The 26273-nt window shown below is 33.8% G+C and overlaps 1 protein-coding gene across 2 annotated transcripts; it reads left to right on the top strand.

The window, feature by feature from the left end:
- The first annotated feature begins 394 nt into the window (after positions 1-394).
- On the top strand, positions 395-25109 carry LOC126807865 (protein white). Of its 2 annotated transcripts, none has more exons than XM_050532713.2 (20): positions 395-532; positions 3193-3500; positions 4843-4891; positions 5191-5377; positions 6435-6506; positions 6824-6919; positions 7349-7515; positions 9285-9356; positions 9871-9973; positions 10204-10305; positions 11175-11203; positions 12543-12648; positions 13206-13337; positions 16409-16501; positions 17659-17716; positions 18151-18228; positions 19384-19489; positions 20161-20261; positions 20618-20721; positions 21274-25109. In XM_050532713.2, exons 2-20 carry the CDS (start codon positions 3206-3208, stop codon positions 21376-21378), a joined length of 2055 nt encoding a protein of 684 aa, XP_050388670.2. In that variant the 5' UTR covers positions 395-532; positions 3193-3205; the 3' UTR covers positions 21379-25109. The 2 variants fall into 2 exon arrangements, with proteins under 2 accessions (XP_050388670.2, XP_050388671.2); XM_050532714.2 differs by lacking the exon at positions 395-532 and adding an exon at positions 2276-2415.
- The last annotated feature ends 1164 nt before the right edge of the window (positions 25110-26273 follow it).

Genomic DNA, 26273 nt, shown 5'->3' with positions numbered 1-26273 from the left:
ATAAACCCCCATAAGGTCAGAGGTACACCATATTGCTTAATCGAGTTTGAAATGAACAAATGAAATGGGGTTTAACCTGCTACTGATCTGCACTTACCAGGATAATGAAGCAAGCTTGATTGAGAGGGGTACGTATACCTTAAAAAAAAAAAAAAAAAATCACCTGAAATTGATTTAACTTCTATTTAGATAAGAAAATTAATTGGGTTATAGTGGAAAAAAAGTATGAGTATTGGACATATCTAACTGAACCTCCATCAATATTTCCCTGTACATTTATTGTTGTTCGACAACCAATGTTTTGACAACACGGCCAATCTACTTTCACTTTGTTTCTCAATCATTCAGTCTCTTTTTATAAATTCCCTTCCTAATGACGGTCAGACTGGCTGTTCGAGAGCTAAGGGTTGAAAGTTCAATATCAAGAACGGGTCGGCTTGAGTTCAATATTGTTTTGACCATTGACGTGCAGTCTGGATCGAAAGGGGTCAATAAACATTGCAAGCTCTTTTTTTAAATATTTCCGGTTTCGGTAAGTATTTTCAATTTTCTATTAGGCCTATTTGTAAATTACCAGCAGTTAGCCGAGACGTAATTTTCTATTTTGTAATGATTTGGTACCGTACTGGTAATGAAATAAATAAACTATTTATAATATTAAACAGAAAATACAGACGAAATGCCAATATAACACTGTTTGTTATTGTAACAGTGCATTGTGTTTTGTGGAGCTAAGGTTAATTTGCTCATGTTTATCTGGAAACTGATCTTGATTATATTAAATTGCCACCATCGCTTGGAACAGCTTGAATAAGGTACAAGAATGAACAGGTTCTTCTTCCTATAATATAAAATGGTAAAAGACCAGTGAGAATCCCAGTCTTCTTAACTTTTGCCTTAACAATTATTAGGAAATTAAAAATACTTTTGGTATTTTTCAAACTCTTTTAAAAAATAACATAGGCCTACGGTTAGACTATCATTTCATTTGTCACATGTGCAATACTAGAGAAGAGAAATATTGTCCAGACTTGCATGTCTGCACTTCATCCAATTCCAACGGAAGCTGTGAACATCGACAAGGTGGACCTCATTTTTTGTACCATTCGAATGACTAGGTAGTTATAAAGTTGTTAATTGTTAGATTAAATTTGGAGGCTTGGTATAGAAAAGTGAGCCACATACTGGTACTTTTAAAATTGTCAGCCCCACAGCCACTATCCTGAGCAGCCACTACTATCCTGAACGGACAAAGTGCTCTGACATTCCAATTGACAAGTAATATGAAAATAATGCTTTACCCCTGGGGATCTCTAGCCTACCAGAGAACTAGAAAGATTCTGAAATTTTAGATCAGCAATGTAGATCTTATTAAATATCAATCTGATTATAACATGAAGATCCTATTTCGTTTCATTTTTTATAGTTCAAAATTTCATTTTCCTTGTCTTCACAACCCTAGGATCTGGAAGACTTGTTATATAACAGGCGTTCTAGTTGATGTGAAGAATTAGCCAATGAAACGTTCTGTTATGGCAAGTTCTCTGCACGGAACTGTGGGTAAACCCCAAGAAACATCAACGCTGATTGATTAATCAATATCTGGCATCATAGGGTCAAAAGCCACTCATACAACCCCTGACACAACCTCCCATTACAACTGGTCAGATCTTCATGTAGTGTAGGCCATCGAAAGTATAAAAAAACGAAACGAAATATAGATCTGTATTTTAATCAGATTGTATTAAATATTTTAGTGAAAAGGTAAAAAATATATAGGCTACATATATTTTGTACTATATTTAAATTATCAGAAAGTAGATATGTTTCTAATCTTATTATGCAAAAAAAAACCCAAACCTTTATTGAAAGGATAAAGATAAATAGATACAGGATAACATATATATTTACTTAAGCTATCATTGTTCTATTGGCCGTTATACACTGAATGAGTGTCCCATCTATTGACATTGAATTTGGACCAGATTCTGTATCACACAGTCTATACTACATGGACATTTTATATGAAATTAAATGGGGATTAACTGTAGCATATAAAACAGAATTATTACTAAAGAAATCTTTATGTCACTGACATTTCAAGTGGGAAATCCTATAATTTGTTCTCAAGGTTATGAAAAAGACGACTGCAAATAGAAGTCATGCCTAGCGAAGCAAATCCAAACAATGTATGGGATCTTTTTTACTGAATGCATAAGAGTCCTATCTATTGACATTTAATCTGTGCTAGATTCTATTGATGTCACATGGATGAATTTTACAGGATGCTAGGGTCCAAAAAACAAATGAATTATATATAACTAATCAGATAACTGATATTAGTTAATAGTTTTGTGAATCGATGGTGATACCAGGTGTGATCCAATCTTAACAGTTTCTGTCTACAGTATATAGGTATTAATTATTTCTTTATATGAATAATTATGTAAGAAATGTTAGTTTCGTTGACATTTTGAATGGGGAGCTACGTTGGCTAATTGAGTAAGACCCTGGCTCGCTAGACTGGAGGAAGCAGGTCCACTCCCTGTGTTGGCAGAGAAAGTTCAACAGTGGTTTACCCTTGTCAGTGCTGCAGGACGGAGGGCCTGACGGACAAAAAACCAAGGTCCCGTGTAAACATTGGCATGCACGTGAAAGATCCTGTGGCAGTTGGATTTCAATATAAGAGTAGACCGTAGCACTGCCGTTTGGACAAAACTTCCCTCATAGCACACTGTATGGCGTATGCTCGTCTTCATTAGCCAAGTCAGAGCAGAGTAGGGTGATAAATCTCATTTCATTTTCGTTACTAGAGTAACTAATTTCATTTCATTTTCATTTTGAATGGTATTATTTATAATTGAAGAACGAATCTCTATACTTTATTTTTTTTTTTTTTTTTAAAAAGGAGAGGAATGGACTGGAGCTTTTCTGCCTACACATGGGTTCTTTTACATGCAACCAAAAGTGTGACTAGACAATTTTTCTTGGGATTCCAACCAGGGAGATTCTAACCACGAGTGCAGGCTACTGCAACACCCTCTTATTTAGAAAATGTTTATTGATTACAAAGATAATTATTTTATAGATCAGCACCCAACCTCTGGAAACAGCTTTTCAAAAAGATTTTGAAATCTTTTTGTAGACTGCTGTTATTATTTATAATTGATGTTATATTATTGATATTTTCAGCTGTTGATAAGAAATGATGGCAGAATCGGAACGAGTTCCTCTCCTCGGAGACAGTAGAGACAACCAACCTACCCATAACAACTACACAAGTACAGATTTGATTCATACAGATTTAAATCATACAACTACAAGAGACTCTTACGATAAATTTGACGATCAAAGAATTTTTTCTAATAGTATGAGTGATCAAATAAAACCTATTAATTTATCATGGCAGAATGTAAACTGTAGTGTTGAAGTACCAGTGGGAAAGGGGTGTTGTCGTAAGGACAGTGGGGCCACAGAAACAAAATATGTTTTAAGAGATGGTGAGTAATGGGCTAACACTAGTCTAATTTTAGTCACTAATTAACCTATCTACAATATGTGTTAACTTTTAAGTTACTGACTCAAATAATAGGGGTTATTGTTTTTTTACTAGCTTTAAATATAAACCAAATTTAGGTTATTAACCAAATTTTGATTGCTAACCATTAAATGGGTTAGATTTTAACTACTGGCTTAAAATATGAGACAAATTTTGGTTACTATCCAATGTGTTCAATTTTAATTACTAGCTTAAAATATGAGCCTAGTAGTACATTTTACTTATTTGCCTAGAGTGGATGTCAAATTTATGGTCAAACTTCAATCATTAGCCTGGAATATGGGCCTAATTTCGAGTTTGGCCTTGAGTATGGGTCAAATGTTAAGTTTGGCCTTGGGTATGGTTCAAATTTTAGATTTGGCCTCGAGTATGGTCAAATTTTAGGTTTGGCCTTGAGTATGGGTCAAATTCCAGGTTTGGCCTAGAGTGGGCCTATGGGTCAAATTATAGATTTGGATTTCATTTCTCATTTTCTTCAACTACAAATCAGGTGATCTGAATTTATCAAAAATAAAATGGACACCCACCTGTTAATTCTAAGATGAACCCTGTTAAATATTTTGTTATCGAATAAATTTTCAAAGATTTATTAAGTTTTGAAAATCCTACAAATAACAATCTAAATCTTAGAATAAGTCAACTGAATTAAGACGTAGGAGACTGGAAGAAAATTCCACTTATCCTAATCCTTCCCTGCAATTGTCAAGGTTGCTGTTTTACTTCATATCCTGTGTTTCCACTTCCCTGTGAATGTGTATCAAGTGGTTGGTCAGAATTAAAAACTTGGTGCATTGAGAACCAATCTAATTGAAATAAGGTTTTGGGTTGGTGGCAGTAGAGAGGAATTCGTTGAGCCTCGTTGATTACTGGTAAATTTTGTAACAATCTGATTAAAATACAGATTTATATTTCGTTTCTTTTTTTTTACACTTTCGATGACCTACACTACATGAAGATGTGACTGTTTGTAGTTGAAGGTCGCGTAGGACGTCATACGAGCGGCTTTTGACCTTTTGACTTAGACATTTTGGTTAACCAATCAATTTGATGTTTCTTGTTGGTTACCTACAGTTCCGTGCACCTCAAGCCAAGAACTCGCCGTAACAGACCATTTCATTGGCTAATCCCTCACATCATCAAGAACACGGGTTATATAACAACTCTTCCAGATCCTAGTGTAGTAAAGACAAGTAAAATAAAATTTTGAACTATAAAAAATGATACCAAATAGGATCTGTGTTTTAATCAGATTGATTGAGAACAAACTGTGTTTATTATTGCAGTAAATGGTTTGGTTAAACCTGGTACGTTATTAGCCATCATGGGAGCTAGGTAAGTCGGTCTTCATTTCTTCAAATCATTAAAAATTAGAACTATGTGCATTAGCCATAATCAGGAGTATGAAGGTATAGTAGTTATGAAACAAGGTTCTTAATGTATTTTAAAACAATTTCTATGTCAGTATTGATTTATGTATTTATTTGGCAAACATAATAAATGACATATTGATTCATTGTAAAACAAAATAATTTAGAACTAATTTGGGGGCCCTTGGCTGCAGCTCAGCCAGTCCCTCTTTTAATAATACGGCTCTCACATCATTTCATTTCAAACATTTTTGTTTATTTCAGTGGGGCTGGTAAATCTACTCTAATGAATGTTCTAACATGTAGAAATGTTAACCAGTATAAATTAGGTGGTCAGATCAAAGTAAATGGTCTGGTGGTAGGTCGAGGAATCAGGAATATTTCTGCATATTGTCAACAGGATGAATTATTTATACATACACTAACAGTCCGAGAACATTTACAATTTAGGGTAAGTTTTACACCAATTCTAGACTGCCCTTGTAGCTTATTGGAGTGTGTGAATCCCCCACCCCACCCCCATGTATCTATAAATACAGGGCACTAACATTCTTCTGAGCTTAAAGCTGAACTCCGGTTACAATAATAGCGAAATAATTAAATTAAAAAAAGTTAACGCCCCCAAGCCGCCATACTTGTTTCCAATTTGTGAAATAAATATGGCGGACATGGAGGCTTATGACCTGGAAAGGTTAGCCACTCTCACTTCCAGTTTGTTTCTTGTCAGCCAGCTGTACACATCCGGTCTTATTCTCTACACACGCTTCACTGATTGCTCTATTATTTCCCAACAGTATACCAAATTATTGAAGATTGCAAAATGTCTGATCCGTTAAGCCTGTAAATAATTATATGAACTGCGTCTACTACTATATAGCCTAAGCTTTACTCTAAAACAAAAGATGCAAAAAGGTGGCTTACCCCAACCTGAAATTTCAACCAAAACAATAATCAGCTGTCAATGAAGTGAAATAAAGTGTTGCCGGGCAACAAATATACACCCACCAAGTGACAAGGACAGTAACTTTGTGAAAAGTATTTGTCTAACTGTGAATTTCAATAGAATTCCTCCTTAGGACTAGCAGAACAATTCCAGCTAGTTTTGTTTTTTTTAAAAATGTCAAAAACCTTGACTTGTAGAGTGTTTATAAAGTTTTTAGTATAGAAAAATATTTGCGCAAATCTGAATTTCAATAGGATTCCTTCTTACGACCAGCAGAAAAATTCCAGCCTATTTGGAAGAAAAATTTTTGACTTGTAGAGAATTTACAAGGTTTCTGGAACAGTAACTCTGTAGAAACATCTTTGTGGAAATCTGAAATCTGATATGGTTGCTCTTAGGGCCACTGGAAGTTTGTAACATTTTACACATTTGGCTATTTTGATTCTTCTAACAAAAAATGCCTTCTGGAATCAATTTCCACAACAGCACAAAGCGCCTTATGTCACTTCCATTTCATGCGTGGAATAAATATCTACATTTACAGGTTGTATTTTGATACTTTCAGGCGTTATTAAGAATGGATAAAAGTATATCTAAAGAAGGTAGACTACAACGAGTTGAGGAGGTCATAAGAGAGGTTAGTTATCACCGTGTATACCTAGCAATATACATATTATAGTAATTTGTGTGCCTTCGCTGAATCAGGTGTTAGCAGTAAACAGCCAGTGAAAACATAGCTCTTCTCATAATGCCACGACATCGTTCACTGATCTATTCTGAATACATGTTAAATCTTTTGTAATGTAAAAATTCAACACCAGAAAATCAAAACAAAATAAAAAAATTTGAACTTGCCGTTAGAGATAATATTCATGATCTGAGGCATTTAAAACAACTTTCAACTATCCTTTGTTCTAATAACATATTTTATATTGTATATATTATGTTTATTAGTTAGGTTTATCTTCATGTGCTGATACTCAGATTGGAGGACCAAGGACTAGAGGTATTTCTGGTGGAGAAATGAAAAGATTATCATTTGCATCAGAGGTAAGGTGATAATTATTTGAATTTTAATGGCCAGGCTGAAGGAAGTGCTTGTCTTTCATGTTCATATTGGTCATTACTATTTCAAATGTAAGGATCTGATATGACACCTTGATGTTCCATATAGGTCTTTTTAATTTAATGACTACTGCATTCCCACCTAAATATTTACTTAGAAGTGCAGTTTTAGGACATGATTTTGAAAGCTACATCTTTCAATCACATTCCAGAATGGAATACAATAGAAAATAGGGTGAACAACCTGCTATATTTGGGGAATTGACAGTTAACGATATCAGCTTTTGTCTCTCTAGTAAATTACATAGTTAAATACAAATATATCTGTATCCCTTTAATACAGTGAAGTGGTATAAAGTGTTCTAGAATAAGTACCGATACACAACGTTGTCTTATTTCCTTTTTTTATTTCAGGTATTAACCAATCCTCCGTTAGTATTTTGTGATGAACCTACGTCAGGTTTAGATACGTTCATGGCACAGAATGTTGTTCAGACATTAAAATTAATGGCTTCTAAAGGTCGTACAATACTCTGTACAATTCATCAACCTTCATCAGAAGTATATGCTATGTTTGATCAGTAAGTATTAAATCAGGCTTCATCAGAAGTTTACACAGTGTTTGATTATAATTAGTAAGTGTTAAATCAGGCTTCATCAGAAGTTTATAGCCTACTATGATTGATTAGTAAGTATTAAATCAGGCTTCATCAGAAGTTTATAGCCTACTATGTTTGATTAGTAAGTATTAAATCAGGCTTCATCAGAAGTTTATAGCCTACTATGTTTGATTAGTAAGTATTAAATCAGGCTTCATCAGAAGTTTATAGCCTACTATGTTTGATTAGTAAGTATTAAATCAGACTTCATACTCTATGCTATGTTTCGTTAGTAAGTATTGAATCAGACTTCATCAGAAGTTTATGTTTGATTAGTAAGTATTGAATCAGACTTCATCAGAAGTTTATGTTTGATTAGTAAGTATTACATCAGAAAAATTCTCTAGTAATTCCCTATTAGCTGGTAAATTCCCAGATGAAAAATATCAATAGTCAGATGAGTGAATTCTTGCAATTAAATAATAAAGTTTATATTTTGATACTGTGTAATCAAAAACACCATAACTTTATATGGTTAAATTATATTTCACATTTTCTTACAAACAAGGAGAGACGACATGCTCGATGGACATACTATGTAAAGGGATGTCGGGTGGCCTTGGAAAGTGCCTAAGCCTTGTGACCCAATGTATCATCATTCTCTAGATCCGAGTGAGTTTGGCAACCCGAGTCAGTCAGCATCTTCTTGCCATAATCCACCCTAGCAGTACTGATTGGGTTTTTATTTTATTGCTTCTTCCCAGGAGCCACACATTTGGAATGGAGTAAGACTGGTTCTGAATAGTCCCATTAGATGCCTTAAACCCAGTGAATGGAGGCGACGGAAATTTCTTTTGTCACACTTACAATCCCACCACACTTTGAACTAGCCCCTCGACTGGTTACTCTAGCTAGTTTCCCAGGAAACATTTGTCTGAGACATAATTTTCTTTGGAAGCAGACGTTAACTCCCCTGAACGAACAGACTATTAATGAGCATAGTATTAGGTATCATACTGTAGTGATACCACTGGAAGATGCTACCTCAACTACATGTATATTTTTGTCCCCCACCTTTCAAGGAAAGTAGGGAACTATTAGAATGTGTTCGTCCGTCTGTCTGTCTGTCCGTCACACTTTTTGGGACACAATAACTCTCCTTCTAATTGAGCTAGAATGTTCAAACTTGGTGTAGGTGTTTATTAGGGGAATGCCTTAATGGAAGTCGAAGATGAAAATTTTCTGCTTAGGGTAAGCAGAGTTAAGCAATTTGATTGGTTGATGCTTTGGGACACGATAACTTTAGTTCTAATTTAGTGAGAGTGATGAAACTCTGAGTATAGATTCATTATATCATTACCTTGACTAAGTTCGATGATGAAAATTTTCTGCTTAGGGTAAGCAGAGATAAGCAATTTGATTGGTCAAAACTTTGAAACATAACAACTCTGCTTTTAATTGAGGTAGAATGTTTAAACTTGATGTAGATGTTCATTAGGTGAATGTCTTGACTGAGTTCAATGATTAACATTTTGAGCTAAAGGTAAGCAGAATTAAGCAATTTCATTGGTCAATGCTTTAGGACAAAAGAACTTTGATTCTATCTGATAGAGAGTGATGAAACTTAGTGTATAGTTGATAATCAGTTTGATTGCTTGATACTTTTGAAAAAAATAAATTAAAATGTGTCATCTATTTATTTTGGGATTTCGGCGGAGGACATCAGCCTCACTGTTGGCTTGTATTTTCAGAGTATTGTTATTAGCTAAAGGTAGAACAGCTTTCTTAGGCTCGGCTCAAGATTCCTATGATTTTTTTAAAGGGTAAGTTTGTCTTCTATATTACTACTATACACAATAATATATTTATAAATACATATTGCTTTTGTGTCTGGAGGCACAGTGAGTAGTGACTTGCTAACTAACCTCGAAGTCCAGAGCTATAACACGGTTTGGCCTGGGAAGTTCATCAGGACTTTCTAACCTGGTTTCCCTCTGTCAGTAGTGCAGGACGGAGGGTCTGGCTACGAAAAGGCATCTAGTCATTTGGATAGTATGAAAAACCCTGAAATCCACCCATGTACATGTTGGTGTGCCAGTCAGACAACCCTTCAGAAATTAAATGCGCTGAAAACGCTGGTCCAGGCAAGATTTCTCTCATAATAGCCGGCATGATGACTGACTATCCAAACTAAAAATATATATCTCAGTAATTTTACTTCTGCTAACAATATACTTCTACTAACAATATATCTCAATACTTCTATTAACAATATATCAGGGTACTTATACTAACAATATACAATACATCAGTAATTCAGATATATTTTTATTCCAGATTAAATTATCCATGTCCAGTAAATTTTAATCCTGCTGATTTTTATGTTTTAACTTTGGCCATTGTTCCTGGTAAAGAAGAAGCCTGCAGTTCTAAAGTCGAAGTTAGTTTCATATCCATTATATTAACAATCAAAATATGCTGAATTCCTCCTTAGTTCGAAATGAACAATCCCATTATGTTTTGATAAATACCTCTCCTGAAACAATCCCTTCAAATTTGATGAAAAAAAAAATCCTTCAAGAAATCTGACTTCTGTAGGCCACAAATTCAACATATTAATTTTGACCGTTCATCATTTTACACATTCTATTTTTCTGTTTCTGTAAACAGGCAATATGTGATGCATTTCAACAAAGTGAACATACCAAAAAGATGGTTGAAGAAACCGACAAAATCAACGGTCAAAATCCAGGGGAAGAAAACTATTCATTGGTAGGTAAAAACTTTTAAAAGTCAATGATCTTGATCTTGCAGATGTCGGGCGTTATTTAAAGGGCCATTCCCAATAACATTTCGGAGACTAAAACTGCTTAATTTTGTGTTAAAATCCTTTGAAATCCTCTACCTTAGGGCTGAGCAACTGACCCAATACGCGTGATTCGATTTCAAACAACTTAAACCCGTCAGTCTTCATCTGGAAAAAAACAGACTTTTTTTTATAAAAATAATGTGTAGGCGAAATTTACCTTTCGTTATCAAGTACAGCACATGGGTCATTAACTGTATTGACCTCTAAAGGAACGGGAATCGATTATCAGGTCGCCCAACGAAAAAAATGACCCGAAATCTTAAAAAGGTTACGTGTCCAGATAAGCAGTTTTGACGTTCACGTCCAAACGACTCAATATTTTGCTCTGAAAATTTAAGACGGGGTAAATACACCATTCCTCTATATTGTGGCGCTTAAATTTCATACTACTCGGACTTTTATTTTTGAGACTCTGTTCAAATCGGGATAGTCCCTTTAATATATCAACAGCAGATAATCTCCCAGCATGGACAAAATAGAGTCCCATCAAAAGAATTTACCCAAAATATATATATGCCACTGGCTTGTTTATATATCATCTACAGAGAAGCCAAATATTGCGAAATTTTGAATTCATCGTGTATTTGTAAATATGAAGAGAATAGAACCCGTGTTGGACTAATATTCCTTTTAGAGATTCAACTTCCACAATATTGTGGTTTACAAGGTATATGTGGATGGTTATGATTAAATACTATTACTGTGGTTTTAACAAGACTGCCCAGTAAAGTTTATTAGCTGCAGTGTATGTAATTATCTTTATGTGTTATAGGTGCAAGATGCATTTAGTGATGAATCTAGGTAAATAAATTCATACTATATTTTTGCTTGTAAATAATGTTTTAGTTGAATTTGGCCCTTAATTGCACATTGTTACTTGCTGCCGCCAAAGTCTCGCTCTCAATTCAACGCCACCACGTTTTCTCATATAGCTTGCAGCTCGCCATGTGCTAGGCCTGCTTAGAACTTTTCTTGCCTTCCCTCCCTCCCAGTAGCATTACTGAGGGTCGGTTCCCTTATTCTAAATCCCTAGTTATTATCTGTTTGGCTATTCTTAGACACATTAAAATACACTTTCTTTTTATGTTATCTATACTAATATTTGTGACTGTCGTTTGTCTGTTTGTTTGTTTGTCTGTCTGTCTGTCTGTCTGTCTGTTCGGGGTTGGCGGCTACACTAGGTCTGCCCCGAGTCTGAAATTTGGGGTATAGGGGTACCTCGAAAGGGGAGTAACATAGGCCACGTGGCATTAGTCTACCACTTCCGGTTTCGGAGTTCTGACCCCCAAGCGAAGCCGGGCATTCTTCTAGTAGTTCATAAATGTAATGGGGACCTAAGGTTTATCACTATTATGTACATTCTAAAGTTCATACTTTATTTTATTAGGGGTTTTTGTTATTATGTTTCATATGTGTTCATTCATTGCTTGGTCGACAGGGCTATTTAAATGTTGTGCCAATTCATAATATTCACCTTGTATTTGGTCTTGTTGCTTAACTAGCATTGGAAAATGTTGGTAAAGACTAGTTTGTCACTATATGAACTATAAACTGGTATTATTGAACCATGTATTTATAGACTAGTTTATTTTTCACTATGTGTGCTATAGACTATCGTGTCGCTATATACACTACACACTGATCAGCAGTGAATATTCACTAGGCCGCGAATAGAGGTTTAAAGTATTTGTAGGTAAAAATTATTTCCTATTTTAGTGTAAATGGGTATTAAAATGAGTAAAAGGCGCAATTCTGCTTGAATCAGTAATGTCTTATGTAAACAATGCACGCACCATTGAGACGATGATTGACGCCGCATGATATGACGTCATGTGTAGAAGGTAGTCATCTTTTACTAATATTAGAAGATTTTCGTAATACCCTGTGAAATCGATTGTATACACTATAGACCAGATGTCATTAAATAGTGTATTATTAGCGCTAATTTTTTTGCTCTCTATTCAATCGCTAAGAAATTCAGAGAAAGAATCTTGTTTGTACAACTATCCAATAGCTCGATTGGTGCAGAAAAGTAGGATGTTTTACTGTAACTTAAAAACTTGTTTCATTTTATTTTGATTTCAATATTTGATTGTTATAAGATGAGATGAAATATATCCTGTGTCTTTCCCATTCATAGATATACAGCTAGTTGGCTTCAACAGTTTCGAACTGTGTTTTGGAGAAGTTGGGTTGGTTTGTTACGTGACGTTGTATTGTTCCGTGTTAGAGTTTTCCAGACATCGGTATGTAAATTTGTCACAAGCAATAGTTATTTTTCAAATTGCTTCAAATACTAATTACATTTTAATTGTCCAAACGATCAGTCCATGTCCCAAGTCTTTTTAGAATCTTACTTACAATCCTAGAACCAGAAAAAAAAGAGAAATAAATCTCACTGTTCCGACTGTCACGAATAGTTTGGGAAAGTATAGAACCATAATGGTGAGGACAATATAATGATAATATTGTAAACAGTGTTAATCCCATGATGGTCATCCGTCCTTGGTTAATCCAGAGAGGTGTTCCTGTTGTAGTGACAACATATCCAAAAATGCTACCACCTACAGTATACCAAAACCTGCATTACAGTGATTCAAAATATAAAATTTTGAGGTCTATAGGCGTTTGATGCAGTTTGGGTTGTTTTCAAATTTACGGCAATCATATATTCAGTATTAGTGTGGTTTAACCAGATGCCTCAAATCTGATTAATTGAATGTTGCTATTGTAAAATACCTACAATCTTGTAAATCTGTCTGGCCAGGGTTGAGTATATAGCTTTGTTTGTATTTATTTATAGGTTGTTGCATTGATATTAGGTTTAATTTATCTACAACAAGAGAATGACCAGACGGCTGTCATGAATATTAATGGCTGTTTGTTTTTACTTATCATTAATATGTCTTTTACCAGTATGTTTGCTGTAGTTAATGTAAGTATGAGTCGTTGATGATTTAGGTTATTCATACATGCACATGTCATGTCTATGGTTTATGTTATTCAGACATGCACATATCATGTCTATGGTTCATGTTATTCGTACATTTAATCATGATGTCTATGGTTTATGTTATTCGTACATGCACACATGATGTCTATGGTTTATGTTATTCATACATGCACATGTCATGTCTATGGTTTATGTTATTCGAGCATGTACACATCATGTCTATGATTTATGTTATTCATACATTCACACATCATGTCTATGGTTTATGTTATTCATACATGCACACATCATGTCTATGGTTTATGTTATTCATACATGCACACATCATGTCTATGGTTTATGTTATTAATACATTCACACATCATGTCTATGGTTTATGTTATTCATACATGCACACATCATGTCTATGGTTTATGTTATTCATGCATGCACACATCATGTCTATGGTTTATGTTATTCATACATGCACATATCATGTCTATGGTTCATGTTATTCGTACATTTAATCATGATGTCTATGGTTTATGTTATTCATACATGCACATGTCATGTCTATGGTTTATGTTATTCATACATGTACACATCATGTCTATGATTTATGTTATTCATACATGCACACATCATGTCTATGGTTTATGTTATTAATACATTCACACATCATGTCTATGGTTTATGTTATTCATACATGCACACATCATGTCTATGGTTTATGTTATTCATACATGCACACATCATGTCTATGGTTTATGTTATTCATACATTCACACATCATGTCTATGGTTTATGTTATTCATACATTCACACATCATGTCTATGGTTTATGTTATTCATACATTCACACATCATGTCTATGGTTTATGTTATTCATACATTCACACATCATGTCTATGGTTTATGTTATTCATACATGCACACATCATGTCTATGGTTTATGTTATTCATACATTCACACATCATGTCTATGGTTTATGTTATTCATACATTCACACATCATGTCTATGGTTTATGTTATTCATACATTCACACATCATGTCTATGGTTTATGTTATTCATACATTCACACATCATGTCTATGGTTTATGTTATTCATACATGCACACATCATGTCTATGGTTTATGTTATTCATACATGCACACATCATGTCTATGGTTTATGTTATTCATACATGCACACATCATGTCTATGATTTATGTTATTCATACATTCACACATCATGTCTATGGTTTATGTTATTCATACATGCACACATCATGTCTATGGTTTATGTTATTCATACATGCACACATCATGTCTATGGTTTATGTTATTAATACATTCACACATCATGTCTATGGTTTATGTTATTCATACATGCACACATCATGTCTATGGTTTATGTTATTCATGCATGCACACATCATGTCTATGGTTTATGTTATTCATACATGCACATATCATGTCTATGGTTCATGTTATTCGTACATTTAATCATGATGTCTATGGTTTATGTTATTCATACATGCACATGTCATGTCTATGGTTTATGTTATTCATACATGTACACATCATGTCTATGATTTATGTTATTCATACATGCACACATCATGTCTATGGTTTATGTTATTAATACATTCACACATCATGTCTATGGTTTATGTTATTCATACATGCACACATCATGTCTATGGTTTATGTTATTCATACATGCACACATCATGTCTATGGTTTATGTTATTCATACATTCACACATCATGTCTATGGTTTATGTTATTCATACATTCACACATCATGTCTATGGTTTATGTTATTCATACATTCACACATCATGTCTATGGTTTATGTTATTCATACATTCACACATCATGTCTATGGTTTATGTTATTCATACATGCACACATCATGTCTATGGTTTATGTTATTCATACATTCACACATCATGTCTATGGTTTATGTTATTCATACATTCACACATCATGTCTATGGTTTATGTTATTCATACATTCACACATCATGTCTATGGTTTATGTTATTCATACATGCACACATCATGTCTATGGTTTATGTTATTCATACATTCACACATCATGTCTATGGTTTATGTTATTCATACATTCACACATCATGTCTATGGTTTATGTTATTCATACATGCACACATCATGTCTATGGTTTATGTTATTAATACATTCACACATCATGTCTATGGTTTATGTTATTCATACATGCACACATCATGTCTATGGTTTATGTTATTAATACATTCACACATCATGTCTATGGTTTATGTTATTAATACATGAACACATCATGTCTATGATTTGTTATTCATACATGCACATGTCATGTCTATGGTTTATGTATTCGTACATGCACATGTCATGTCTATGGTTTATGTATTCGTACATGCACATGTCATGTCTATGGTTTATGTATTCGTACATGCACATGTCATGTCTATGGTTTATGATATTTGTACATGCACACATGATGTATATGGTTAATGTTATTCGTACATGTAATCATGATGTGTATGATGTATGTTATTCGTACATGCTCACAACATGTCTATAATTTATACTATTCATACATGTACATGCACACATGTACTCTATACGACAAAATCCCCTTAAGCCTAGTGCACTTTGTAAGCAATTTTATAATTGCCACCATATTATGATGTTTGATCTATGGCTAAATATCATCTGTGCATTTTGCAGGATTTTCGTCCAATCAGTTGATGTATAGATATTGCGTAGAAACAGGCGTTCTGGCATTGGTCTGGTACATTTTTGTATACAGAAAAAGTAACCAGGGTACACTTTGTACTCTAATTGACAAAACCACTTTCAGCAACTTACTATAAACTTCTATTAGAGATATGACAGTCAAGAATTATTTTTCATAGTGACAGGGCATTCTCAGTCTGTGTTCCTGTCCTCCCGAATAAAATACCAAAGCGATTCTAAGAAGCAAACCCTGTGTCATTATTTAAATATTCTTATTCATTCATGACTTGTAATATCTGGTTTGACAGAGCAACACTTCACCAATGAATTTTGTAATTGTATTTCAGTCGTTTCCTATTGAAGTGAATATATTTTTACGTGAATATGGTAGTGGTTTATATCGTGTGGATGTTTATTATCTGAGTAAATCCTTAGCTGAGGTTTGTTGTTTTATAATCTGAGTAAATCCTTATTTTGTTGTTTTTTGTCCATTGAAATATATGGGCACAAGGTACAATTTTATGTATACGTAATTACCGGTACTGAGTTTAATACTAAGCGACGTTTCGACGAGGATACTCTCGCCTTTATCAAGCAAATGACACAGATATGTGAATAGTAGACAAATATATACAGAATATGAAAAAAAAATAACAATCAAATACAATTAAAACCTTTGATTAGAGGGCACTTTACAATTAAACCAACACAGAGAAAACTCTTATAAGCAAATCCTATAGATTTATGAGGATCAATGTAATTAAAACACTAGGGAAATCAAGTAACCTAACCCCTACCCCCCCCCACCCCCTACACACATTCTCTTTTAATTATTGTTTATCTATGACACAGGAATTGTGTATCCATAAAATTGAACCTTGTGTTAAAGGACAATATTGGTGCCAGTCATTATCACATATGTGATAGAACTGGTTAAACACGTTCCAAATATTATTTTTTCAAAGAGATCATTGCTACGATAGATGAGTAATCAATGTTTCAACAATAGGAAGTGACGAACGCAAAAGGAAAACACGAGTTATCCCTCTATAAAACTGGCTGAAGTGACGGGTGATAACAGATACATGGGCGAATTTCTGCTCACTAATAATTCCTTCGTAGATCAAAAGTTGTTATATGAGACTGTAAGAGTAATTGAATGTTCTATCACATATGTGATAATGACTGGCATCAATATTGTCCTTTAATATTTATGGACAACAATCACTATATAATATCCACACGACATTTGGACAAGATTTCACTAGTCATTATCAAGTATACAAAATTACAATAGTGAAATCTTGTTGAAACATTTGGTGGATATTGTATAGTGATTGTTATCCGTAAAAGGGGGGTTTGAATGGCCGAATGGTTAGCACGTGTGCACTGTATCATAAGGTCTGTGATTGAGTCAACTGGCGTGGTTTCGATTCCCCGGTTGTACGTAACAAGAAGTAGGGTCACCTGTCCAACCTCATAGGTTTTCTCTGGGTCCTCCGGTTTCCTCCCACTGCTAAAGACCCCCACGCGCATAAGCTGGTCACTAAAGATAAAAAAAGATTTGCTAGACTTAAGTGATGTTTGTTTTTTTCAGTTGCCAAGTTTTATTCTTATTCCTTTTATATTTATATCTGTGGTATATTGGATGGTAGGTGAGTTCTTTATTTCTGTTCCATTCCTATTAAAGCTACGAAAGGCCACATCATCCACATTTATCAAAAATATGTAATCAATAGAAATCAATGTAAACTTTAAAAGTTAGAATTGATCGATTTTTAATGATTTTTGGACCAAAATGTTTTTTTTTATAAAAAATACCTTTAAGACACATAATGATGGCAATGTGAAATCAATATCAACTTTATATGACTATGAGTTGAATTGATTAATTCGAATACATGTAATTGTTGGACCACAATGTTTTTTTGGGGTTTTTTTTTTTAAGAAATTGTTTTTGACCATTATGTATGGACTTTCAATATTATCCCTTTAGCCTATTGGGGAATTAATTTGTTAGACATGAATTTACTAAGTTTAAAAATAGGAGTTATATTTGTTATACATTACAACTTTTTGGTAATTTCAGGATTATATGCAAGTGCTGAGGGCTTTTTAATATGTGCTGGTTTGGTTGTACTTGTAGCTAATATTGCCATGTCCTTCGGTAAGTTGAAATTTCTACTTAAATTGCTGAAAATAATTTTAATCTTCAGCCTGAAGAAAACACCAAATGAATATGATACCATAAGTCTATAAAATGATAGAGGTCATACGAGCTGCTTTTGACCCTATGATGTCAAAGATTTGATTGGTTTACCCACAGTTCTGTGCACCTCACTCCCAAAAATTGCCGTAACAGACCGTTTCATTGGTTAATCCCGAGTTATAAAACAACTCTTCCAGATCCTAGTGTAGTAAAGACAAGTAAAACAAAATTTTGAACTACAGTAGAAGCTGAATGAGCAGCCACTCCTATTCAGCAACATCTCCTTGTAAGCGGTCACGATAAATTCCCCCCGTAAAAATTCTATTGTTTCATCTTTTTATTCAACGGTCACTCCTCTAACGCGGCCAGCGGTCATTATTTTATTAATAAATTTAACAAAACATCACCCATTCAACAGCCATTGTTGAATGATACCATCTTGTCGTTCTTCGTAACACCTCTGCTAATCCCGTGAGTAGTAGTTAATTAACTGGACCCCCACTGATCAGCGATGTTTTTTTGTCCATGTGCTTTTTGATAAAATAAAATTAATTTATCGATTTTCTTCACAAATATTGATAAATATTATCAAATGCATCACAATGGTAGACAGTAGTATCGAAGGTTGGTACAAAATGACAAGTTTACAGAAGTTACGTCCGAGATTTGAGTACAGAATTTTCGTTCGGTGCAAGATTCAGCGACGATCAAATTTACCGATGCAAGTATTGATGTTTGCTTCCAATGCATCCAAGCGTAATATTTAATTGATGTCAGCACAAAAAGCACTGAGATTTTATTAAGAGGCCACTCCCGTTAAGCCGTCAGTCGTGAAAATTCCCTTGGGTGGCTGCTTAATGCAGATTCTACTGTATAAAAAATGAAACGAAATAGGATCTGTGTTTTAATCGGATTGATTTTATTTCCTTGCATACACATGCACTGAAAGATCTACTTTTCAACATTTTGTGTGCCAGTCAGTGATCAGTCATAATGGTCCAAATAAGAGGCGTTGTGGTACTTTTACGCTATTTTGCCTTTTCAATGGATGAGAATGATAAGTACAGATTTAGGCATTTTAAAGTTTTTGTTATTATTGTCATGTATTTACAGGTTATTTAATATCTACATTAACAAGATCTGTTGACATCGCCCTAGCTATAGCCCCACCTGTACTTATACCATTCATGCTGTTTGGTGGTTTCTTCCTTAACTCAGGGTACGTCTCTATTAAGTTTATTATGACCTGTTTCAATTTTATATATATTATGTCTCTGTGTTTTTCTGAAGAAGTTCAACTTTTGCAGATTCTTTATATCTTATTCATTATCAGAACGGGAGGTACAACCCGCCTTTGATTAACAAAGTGAGACCCTTGCAATGATGCCATCGGGGTAACTGTTTATAAACAACACTGTGTGCTTGTATTAGAACAGTTACTCTGTAAACACGTGGTTGTAGGCAATCTACCAATGAAAGGCGTTGGTGGCTATGTTTGTTTACAGTGAATAACAGTTAACCTTATAACATCACAGCTGGCATGTTATTATAATTACAGAGGCATTATGGGAGATTACATAAAGAGTTGACTGTTCTCTTTATAATAGTTAAAAAATAGATAGTGTAAATATAATATGTTGCACATTTCAGTCAAATTGCTCCACTCTGAACCGAGATATTAGCTTTTGAATTTTAAGCCTAGCCCGATCATCATCACAAACGTTAGTACGATAAATAACATAGTCTCGATAATCTATTATTGGATTTAATCATCAGTGAGCATTGAGCAGCAGATCGGATTCAAATCCAGTGAAAATCCGACACATAAAGGAAGACCTGCAATAGGCAGATTTAGCTCTTGCATAATGTATGTTTAATATTATTTTACAGGACAACTCCAGTTTATTTTATATGGTTAGAATATATTTCATGGTTTAAATATGCTAATGAATTGATGTCTATTAACCAATGGAAACATGTTACACATATAGGTATGTAACCTTTTATAACCTATTGTCATTCTTTAAAGGAGCTAAATCACTATTCTTTGGCAACTAGAAATGGACACAAATGGGTCGCAGTGCATATAATAATGTACTATGAATGTATATAAACTGATTTACGTTCAATTGTTTCTGTTTTTACTATACGTTCTAATCAGTTATGTTCGGTGAAATATCCAAAGAGTCCAAATTGAATGTGGTGTCTGATTATTCCAGTCTACACTGCAATAGGCAGATTTAGCTCTTACATAATGCATCTTTAAATGTTTGAATTTAAATAGTTTGAATTGGTATTTTGTTGTATTTTGTCCTTACTTATATTTGATGTTTTATATTGTAAACAGATTGTAAAATAAATGGTACAATTATACCAGGTAATGTGACAATACCAGGAGTGCCTTGCTTTCAAAATGGCTACGATGTTCTTAGTTCTCTCGACTTTGATGAGGTAAGCTGATTATTTGTTTCTTATTTTTGTTCATGTAATAAGCTTCACTAAAGTATTAGCAATCTCAGCTAAAAAAATAAATGTAATTAATTTAGACATTAGTGTAGGCTCTTGGGCAAAATTTTTGTTCATGTAATAAGCTTCACTAAAGTATTAGCCGTCTCAGTTAGAAAATAAATGTAATTAATTTAGACTTTAGTGTAGGCTCTTGGGCAATATCTCTGCATATGCCCATCTCCATTAGGCTGATTGATACAAAAAAAAGAAAGCGTTCTCTTACTACTTACTATTAGCAACCATGCTGACACTGTAGTGATGTTCCAAGCATATTTATCGATTTCAATATTTTGAAGTGAAGTTTTGTGGTTTGATTACTTTCTTTTGTTTTTTTCTTTGAATGATTTGAAAATGTTATGATTTTGAAATATTTACAAATTATATTTTCTTTGATTCAATGGAACAAATGGAATTATGTTGCTGAACAAATTCAGATAATATTTGAACAGTTTAATCTGTTCATTGAATAATTTTTCAATTTTTGTTTCATTTCAGGACAATTTTGTTTTGGATATATCCATGTTATTTGGTCTTTTAGTGGGTTTCAGACTTATAGCTTTTATATTACTGTTGATCAGGGCAAAACGATCCTCCGCATAAATATAGAGACATTTTACTTTTATTTTATAATTGTACTTTTTAGCCAAAAATATTTTGAAAATACATGTATATATTGTTGTTAAACCAAAGTTTTCACACAATGGCAATTTGAATGTACTCAGTTTATCATTTATTTAACTTTAAAATCATTTCTTAGCCAAAATTTTTACTTTGCAGAAATTTTTAATATTTTTATTTCATTTACTAAGTCATTACTCATATGTCACACAGTAATTCAGATTAATCTATTCATCTTAATATGTAAAATTAAGATCCTTAGGTTTCTTGTTTCTCTTATGTTGATATCAGTATTGTTTACTGAAAAAATTGATAAACTTGTCATTGTTGTCATTGATAGACGGATATCTTATTGAATGGCTGATAAGTATTTTTCAATAGCTGTTCAATTTTATTCATTGACTGTTCAATATTATTCATTGATTGTTTAATATTATTCATGACTGTTCAATATGATTCATCGACTGTTCAGTATTATTAATTTATTTATAGACTATTTAATATTGTTTATTGACTGTTTAATAACTGCTCAATTTTGCTTACCAATTGGCCAATATCAGTTACTAAACAGTCAATATTCGTTATTAGTTTATGGTCAGAAACATTTATTGATTGCTCAATTGATTACTCAGTGGCATTTATTGTTTGGTTAATATTAACTATTGAATGGTCATTATCATTTACTGAGTGTAATAAATGTAATTTATATCATATATCGATTGCTCAATATAATTTGGCTGAATAATAATTACCAGTATTATTAATTAAACTGATATTAATTGAAGCAGAGCTTATTTGATGCAATACCTCATAGATAAATTTTAGTAATTATTTTCTTATATTGAATGTTTACACTATACTGAAGCATATCTTAATTTACTTTGATGACGGCACCCATTGATTATTGTATAGCTAGCTAGTAGAACTCACTACACCATTCAGCTAACTTCCTGTATAGTTGTCGAGTAGAACTCACTAAACCGTTCAATTAAGTTTAGTTGTCCAATATGACCATATTTGTATTACGGGTGTGCGATAAATTAATTAAAATATACTCATATTATTTGTTCAAGACACAGACAGTGGTTGAGGACTGTATAATGGAGAGACCAATTTTATTATTCAATTTGATTCTTCTGTTCAATCAAGTTCAATGTATAAATAATGTATGTGATAAATTATATTACTATCAAAAAAAGAAAGGTTATAGGCTGTGACAATAGCAATTTTTACAATATCTTTTTGTTCCCCGCCTTTCGAAGAAAGCAGGGGACTATTAAAATGGGTTCGTCTGTCTGTCTGTCTGTCCGTCCGTCACACTTTTTGGGACACAATAACTCTCCTTCTAATTGACCTAGAATGTTCAATCTTGGTGTAGGTGTTTATTAGGTCAATGCCTTGATGGAGTGTGAAGATAAGCATTTTCTGCTTAGGATAAGCAAAGATAAGCAATTTGATTGGTTGATGCTTTGGGACACGATAACTTTAGTTCCAATTAAGTGACAGTGATGAAACTTGGTGTATAGTTTCATTACATCAATACCTTGACTAAGTTCGATGATGAGCATTTTTTGCTTAGGGTAAGCAGAGCGATAAGCAATTTGCTTGGCCGAGACTTTGGAACACAATAACCCTCCTTTTAATTGAGCTAGAATGTTCAAACTTGGTGTAGGTGTTTATTAGGTCAATGCCTTGATGGAGTGTGAAGATAAGCATTTTCTGCTTAGGGTAAGCAAAGATATGCAATTTGATTGGTTGATGCTTTGGGACACGATAACTTTAGTTCCAATTAAGTGAGAGTGATGAAACTTGGTGTATAGTTTCATTACATCAATACCTTGACTAAGTTCGATGATGAGCATTTTCTGCTCAGGGTAAGCAGAGCGATAAGCAATTTGATTGGCCGAGACTTTGGAACACAATAACCCTCCTTCTAATTGACCTAGATTGTTCAAACTTGGTGTAGGCGTTTATGAGGTCATTGCCTTGATGGAGTGCGAAGATCAGCATTTTCTGCTTAGGGTAAGCAGAGATAAGCAATTTGATTGGTTGATGCTTTGGAACACGATAACTTTAGTTCTAATTAAGTGAGAGTGATGAAACTTGGTGTATAGTTTCATTACATCAATACCTTGACTAAGTTCGATGATGAGAATTTTCTGCTTAGGCTAACGAGCAATAAGCATTTTGATTGGTCAAACTCTTCTTCTAATTGAGGTAGAATGTTTAAACTTGATGTAGATGTTCGTCTTGACTGAGTTCAACAACTCTTCTTCTAATTGAGGTAGGATGTTTAAACTTGATGTAGGGGGGTTGGATGGCTGAATGGTTAGCGTGCGCGCGCTGTATCATAAACTCTGTCATTGAGTCGACTGGCGTGGTTTTGAATCCCGGGTTGTACGTGGCAAGGAATAGGGTCGCCTGTCCAACCTCGTGGGTTTTCTCCGGGTCCTCCGGTTTCCTCCCACTGCTAAAGACCCCTAAGCGCAAGCGAATTATGTAAATAAAATTAAACCATATGTTAGTCCCGAAATGACCTAGTTTGTGTCGAGTGAACGTTAAACCCCATTTCTCTCTCTCTCTCTTTAAACTTGATGTAGATGTTCGTCTTGACTGAGTTCAATGATTAACATATCGAGCTAAAGCTAAGCAGAGATAAGCAATTTCCTGCTTTGGGACAAGATAACTTTGATTCTATCTGATAGAGAGTGATGAAACTTAGTGTATAGTTGATAATCAGTTTGATTGCTTGATACTTTGGAAAAAAATAGATGTGCGATTAATTAATATGTGTCATCTATTTATTTGGGGATTTCGGCGGGGACATCAGCCTCACTGTTGGCTTGTTATTCTTTAAAACTATCAGTGTGTGATAATAATGATTTTATTGTGTGTCAATATTTAACATATTTATTAATTTAAGGAACACAATCATTTGACAATATTTATATTTTACTTTCATGTTGCGTGCTAAATATTTAAGTTTTATGTAATAACTTAAAAGTGTCTCAATCTAGTATTTGTCTCGTTTTATTCATTTGTAAATACCACATTGAATGTTGATTGTTGATGTATATTTTTATAAACTCCATCAATCAATCCTCAAGAAGCCTTTTCAAAAGTAAGCTTAAGAGTTATCTCCATCTTAATGTTCCAACTTATATTTCTTTGTGAATGTCATTTAGGGTAGAGTTATAAATTTTAAGTAATTGAATATAAGCACTGTGGAAGGGGATATGGGTTCTGCCTCTGCGTCAATTGTAAAAAATTGGATTTGAATCGGCGATGTTTAAATGAAATTGTATGCAAATTTTTAAGAGCTGTAGCGAATCATGTTGAGTTGAGTCAATATACCCTGTGTTGTATTCAAATAATTTTTGAAATAGACTAAGATGATTTATAGAGTTAATCCCAGGATTAATCACAAGTTAACAATCCAAGTATAAAATGGAAAAAAAAGTGTTGGTATAAGTTTAGGTAGAATAGCTTCAATCTTGAAAATTTAATTTTATCTGAAAGAGGCTAAAACCTTTTTATGGTCAAAATCAAACATTTCAATTAACAAGAAGTCAGTTTGTGAAATTCTGTTCCAAATTAAAGTGGTCGTATATTTTGAATATAAAACAAGTAGAGATTAATATTTTAATTTTTATTGTATTAACTGTATTGTAAAATGTATCTTTTTTTACAAATAAACAAACTATTATGGCTGTTATTGAATTTATTATTATTGTGGGTGATGTTGACAGTTGAAACAAGTGGAACTTGTTTTACTTTCTGCATCAATTCAGTTATCATACAGATAAGTATGAAGAAAAATCACCTGTTCCCTGAAAAAAAGTTTGTCTTCTCGATTAGCAATCTGATTAAAACAAAGATACTATTTCGTTTCGTTTTTTATAGTTCCAAATTTTGTTTTATTTGTCTGTACTACACTAAGATCTGGAAGAGTTGTTATATAATCTGCATTCTGGATGATGGGAGAGATTAGCCAATGAAACCATCTGTTACAGCGACCTCTTGGCATGCGATGCACAGAACTGTGGGTGAACCACTAGAAACATGGATGCTGATTGATTTAGCAATGTCCAACGTCATAGGGTCAAAAGCCGTTTGTACGACCCCTGACACGACCTTAGAGTACAACCGGTCAGATCTTCATGTAGTATAGGCCATCAAAAATATAAAGAAAGGTAACGAAATCTAGATCTGTATTTTAATAATCAGATTGGTAGATTAGTTTCTGAATTAGAGGGTCAAGGGGGATTGGTGAGTACCGGTGGGGAAATGACTCACTAACCCTGAGGTCTGGGGTCCGATCTCAGTGTTGGTAGAGAAAGTTCACCAAATATTTTCTAGCATGGTTTCCCACTGTCAGTGGTGCACGATGTAGGGGCCTGTAAGGAACAGTATCTAGTCACTCGATTTCGACATGTGAAACAGATGGGCTAACCTTTCCTCACAAAGAACATCATGGCGGATGCTAATCTTTATTAACCCGGTTGGTTCAGAAAAGTAGGATGTTAAACTTCATTTCGTTTCATTATTCAGACTTCCTTATTTATACCGGGACTTTTAGACCAGAATATCACAGGTTCTGATCCTTGCTGAGAACCGTTGGGATTTTTCAAGTCATTTTCTCACTTGTCAGGCTGACAAGGAAAGTTTGCCAGTCTTCAGATGGGGTAATATATTGAATGTAATGAGTATTATGACCTATCCACAGAAAGTAAGGCACTTTCTGCCAAAGAACTTTTGCGTTGTATGAAGAAGGATCTATTTATCTGTTCAAATAAGTAGCCACCATGTTTAATAAATACAGGGGCGGATCCCCGCTCAGCTACATAATTTTCTTTTATAAATCAACACTTTTTATG

This window comes from Patella vulgata, chromosome 9 (genome assembly GCF_932274485.2).
Source record: "Patella vulgata chromosome 9, xgPatVulg1.2, whole genome shotgun sequence".
Taxonomy (NCBI): Eukaryota; Metazoa; Mollusca; class Gastropoda; family Patellidae; genus Patella; species Patella vulgata.
Note: the sequence above shows the minus strand (reverse complement) of the source record. Positions and strands in the feature narration are given on the sequence as shown.

Bases quoted from the DNA above. Each gene is read 5' to 3' on its own strand.
- LOC126807865 (XM_050532713.2), top strand. From the start codon at position 3,206: ATGATGGCAGAATCGGAACGAGTTCCTCTCCTCGGAGACAGTAGAGAC. The intron at 6,507-6,823 runs GTTAGTTATCAC...TATGTTTATTAG, and splicing joins TTGAGGAGGTCATAAGAGAG to TTAGGTTTATCTTCATGTGC. The intron at 9,974-10,203 runs GTTAGTTTCATA...TTCTGTAAACAG, and splicing joins CCTGCAGTTCTAAAGTCGAA to GCAATATGTGATGCATTTCA.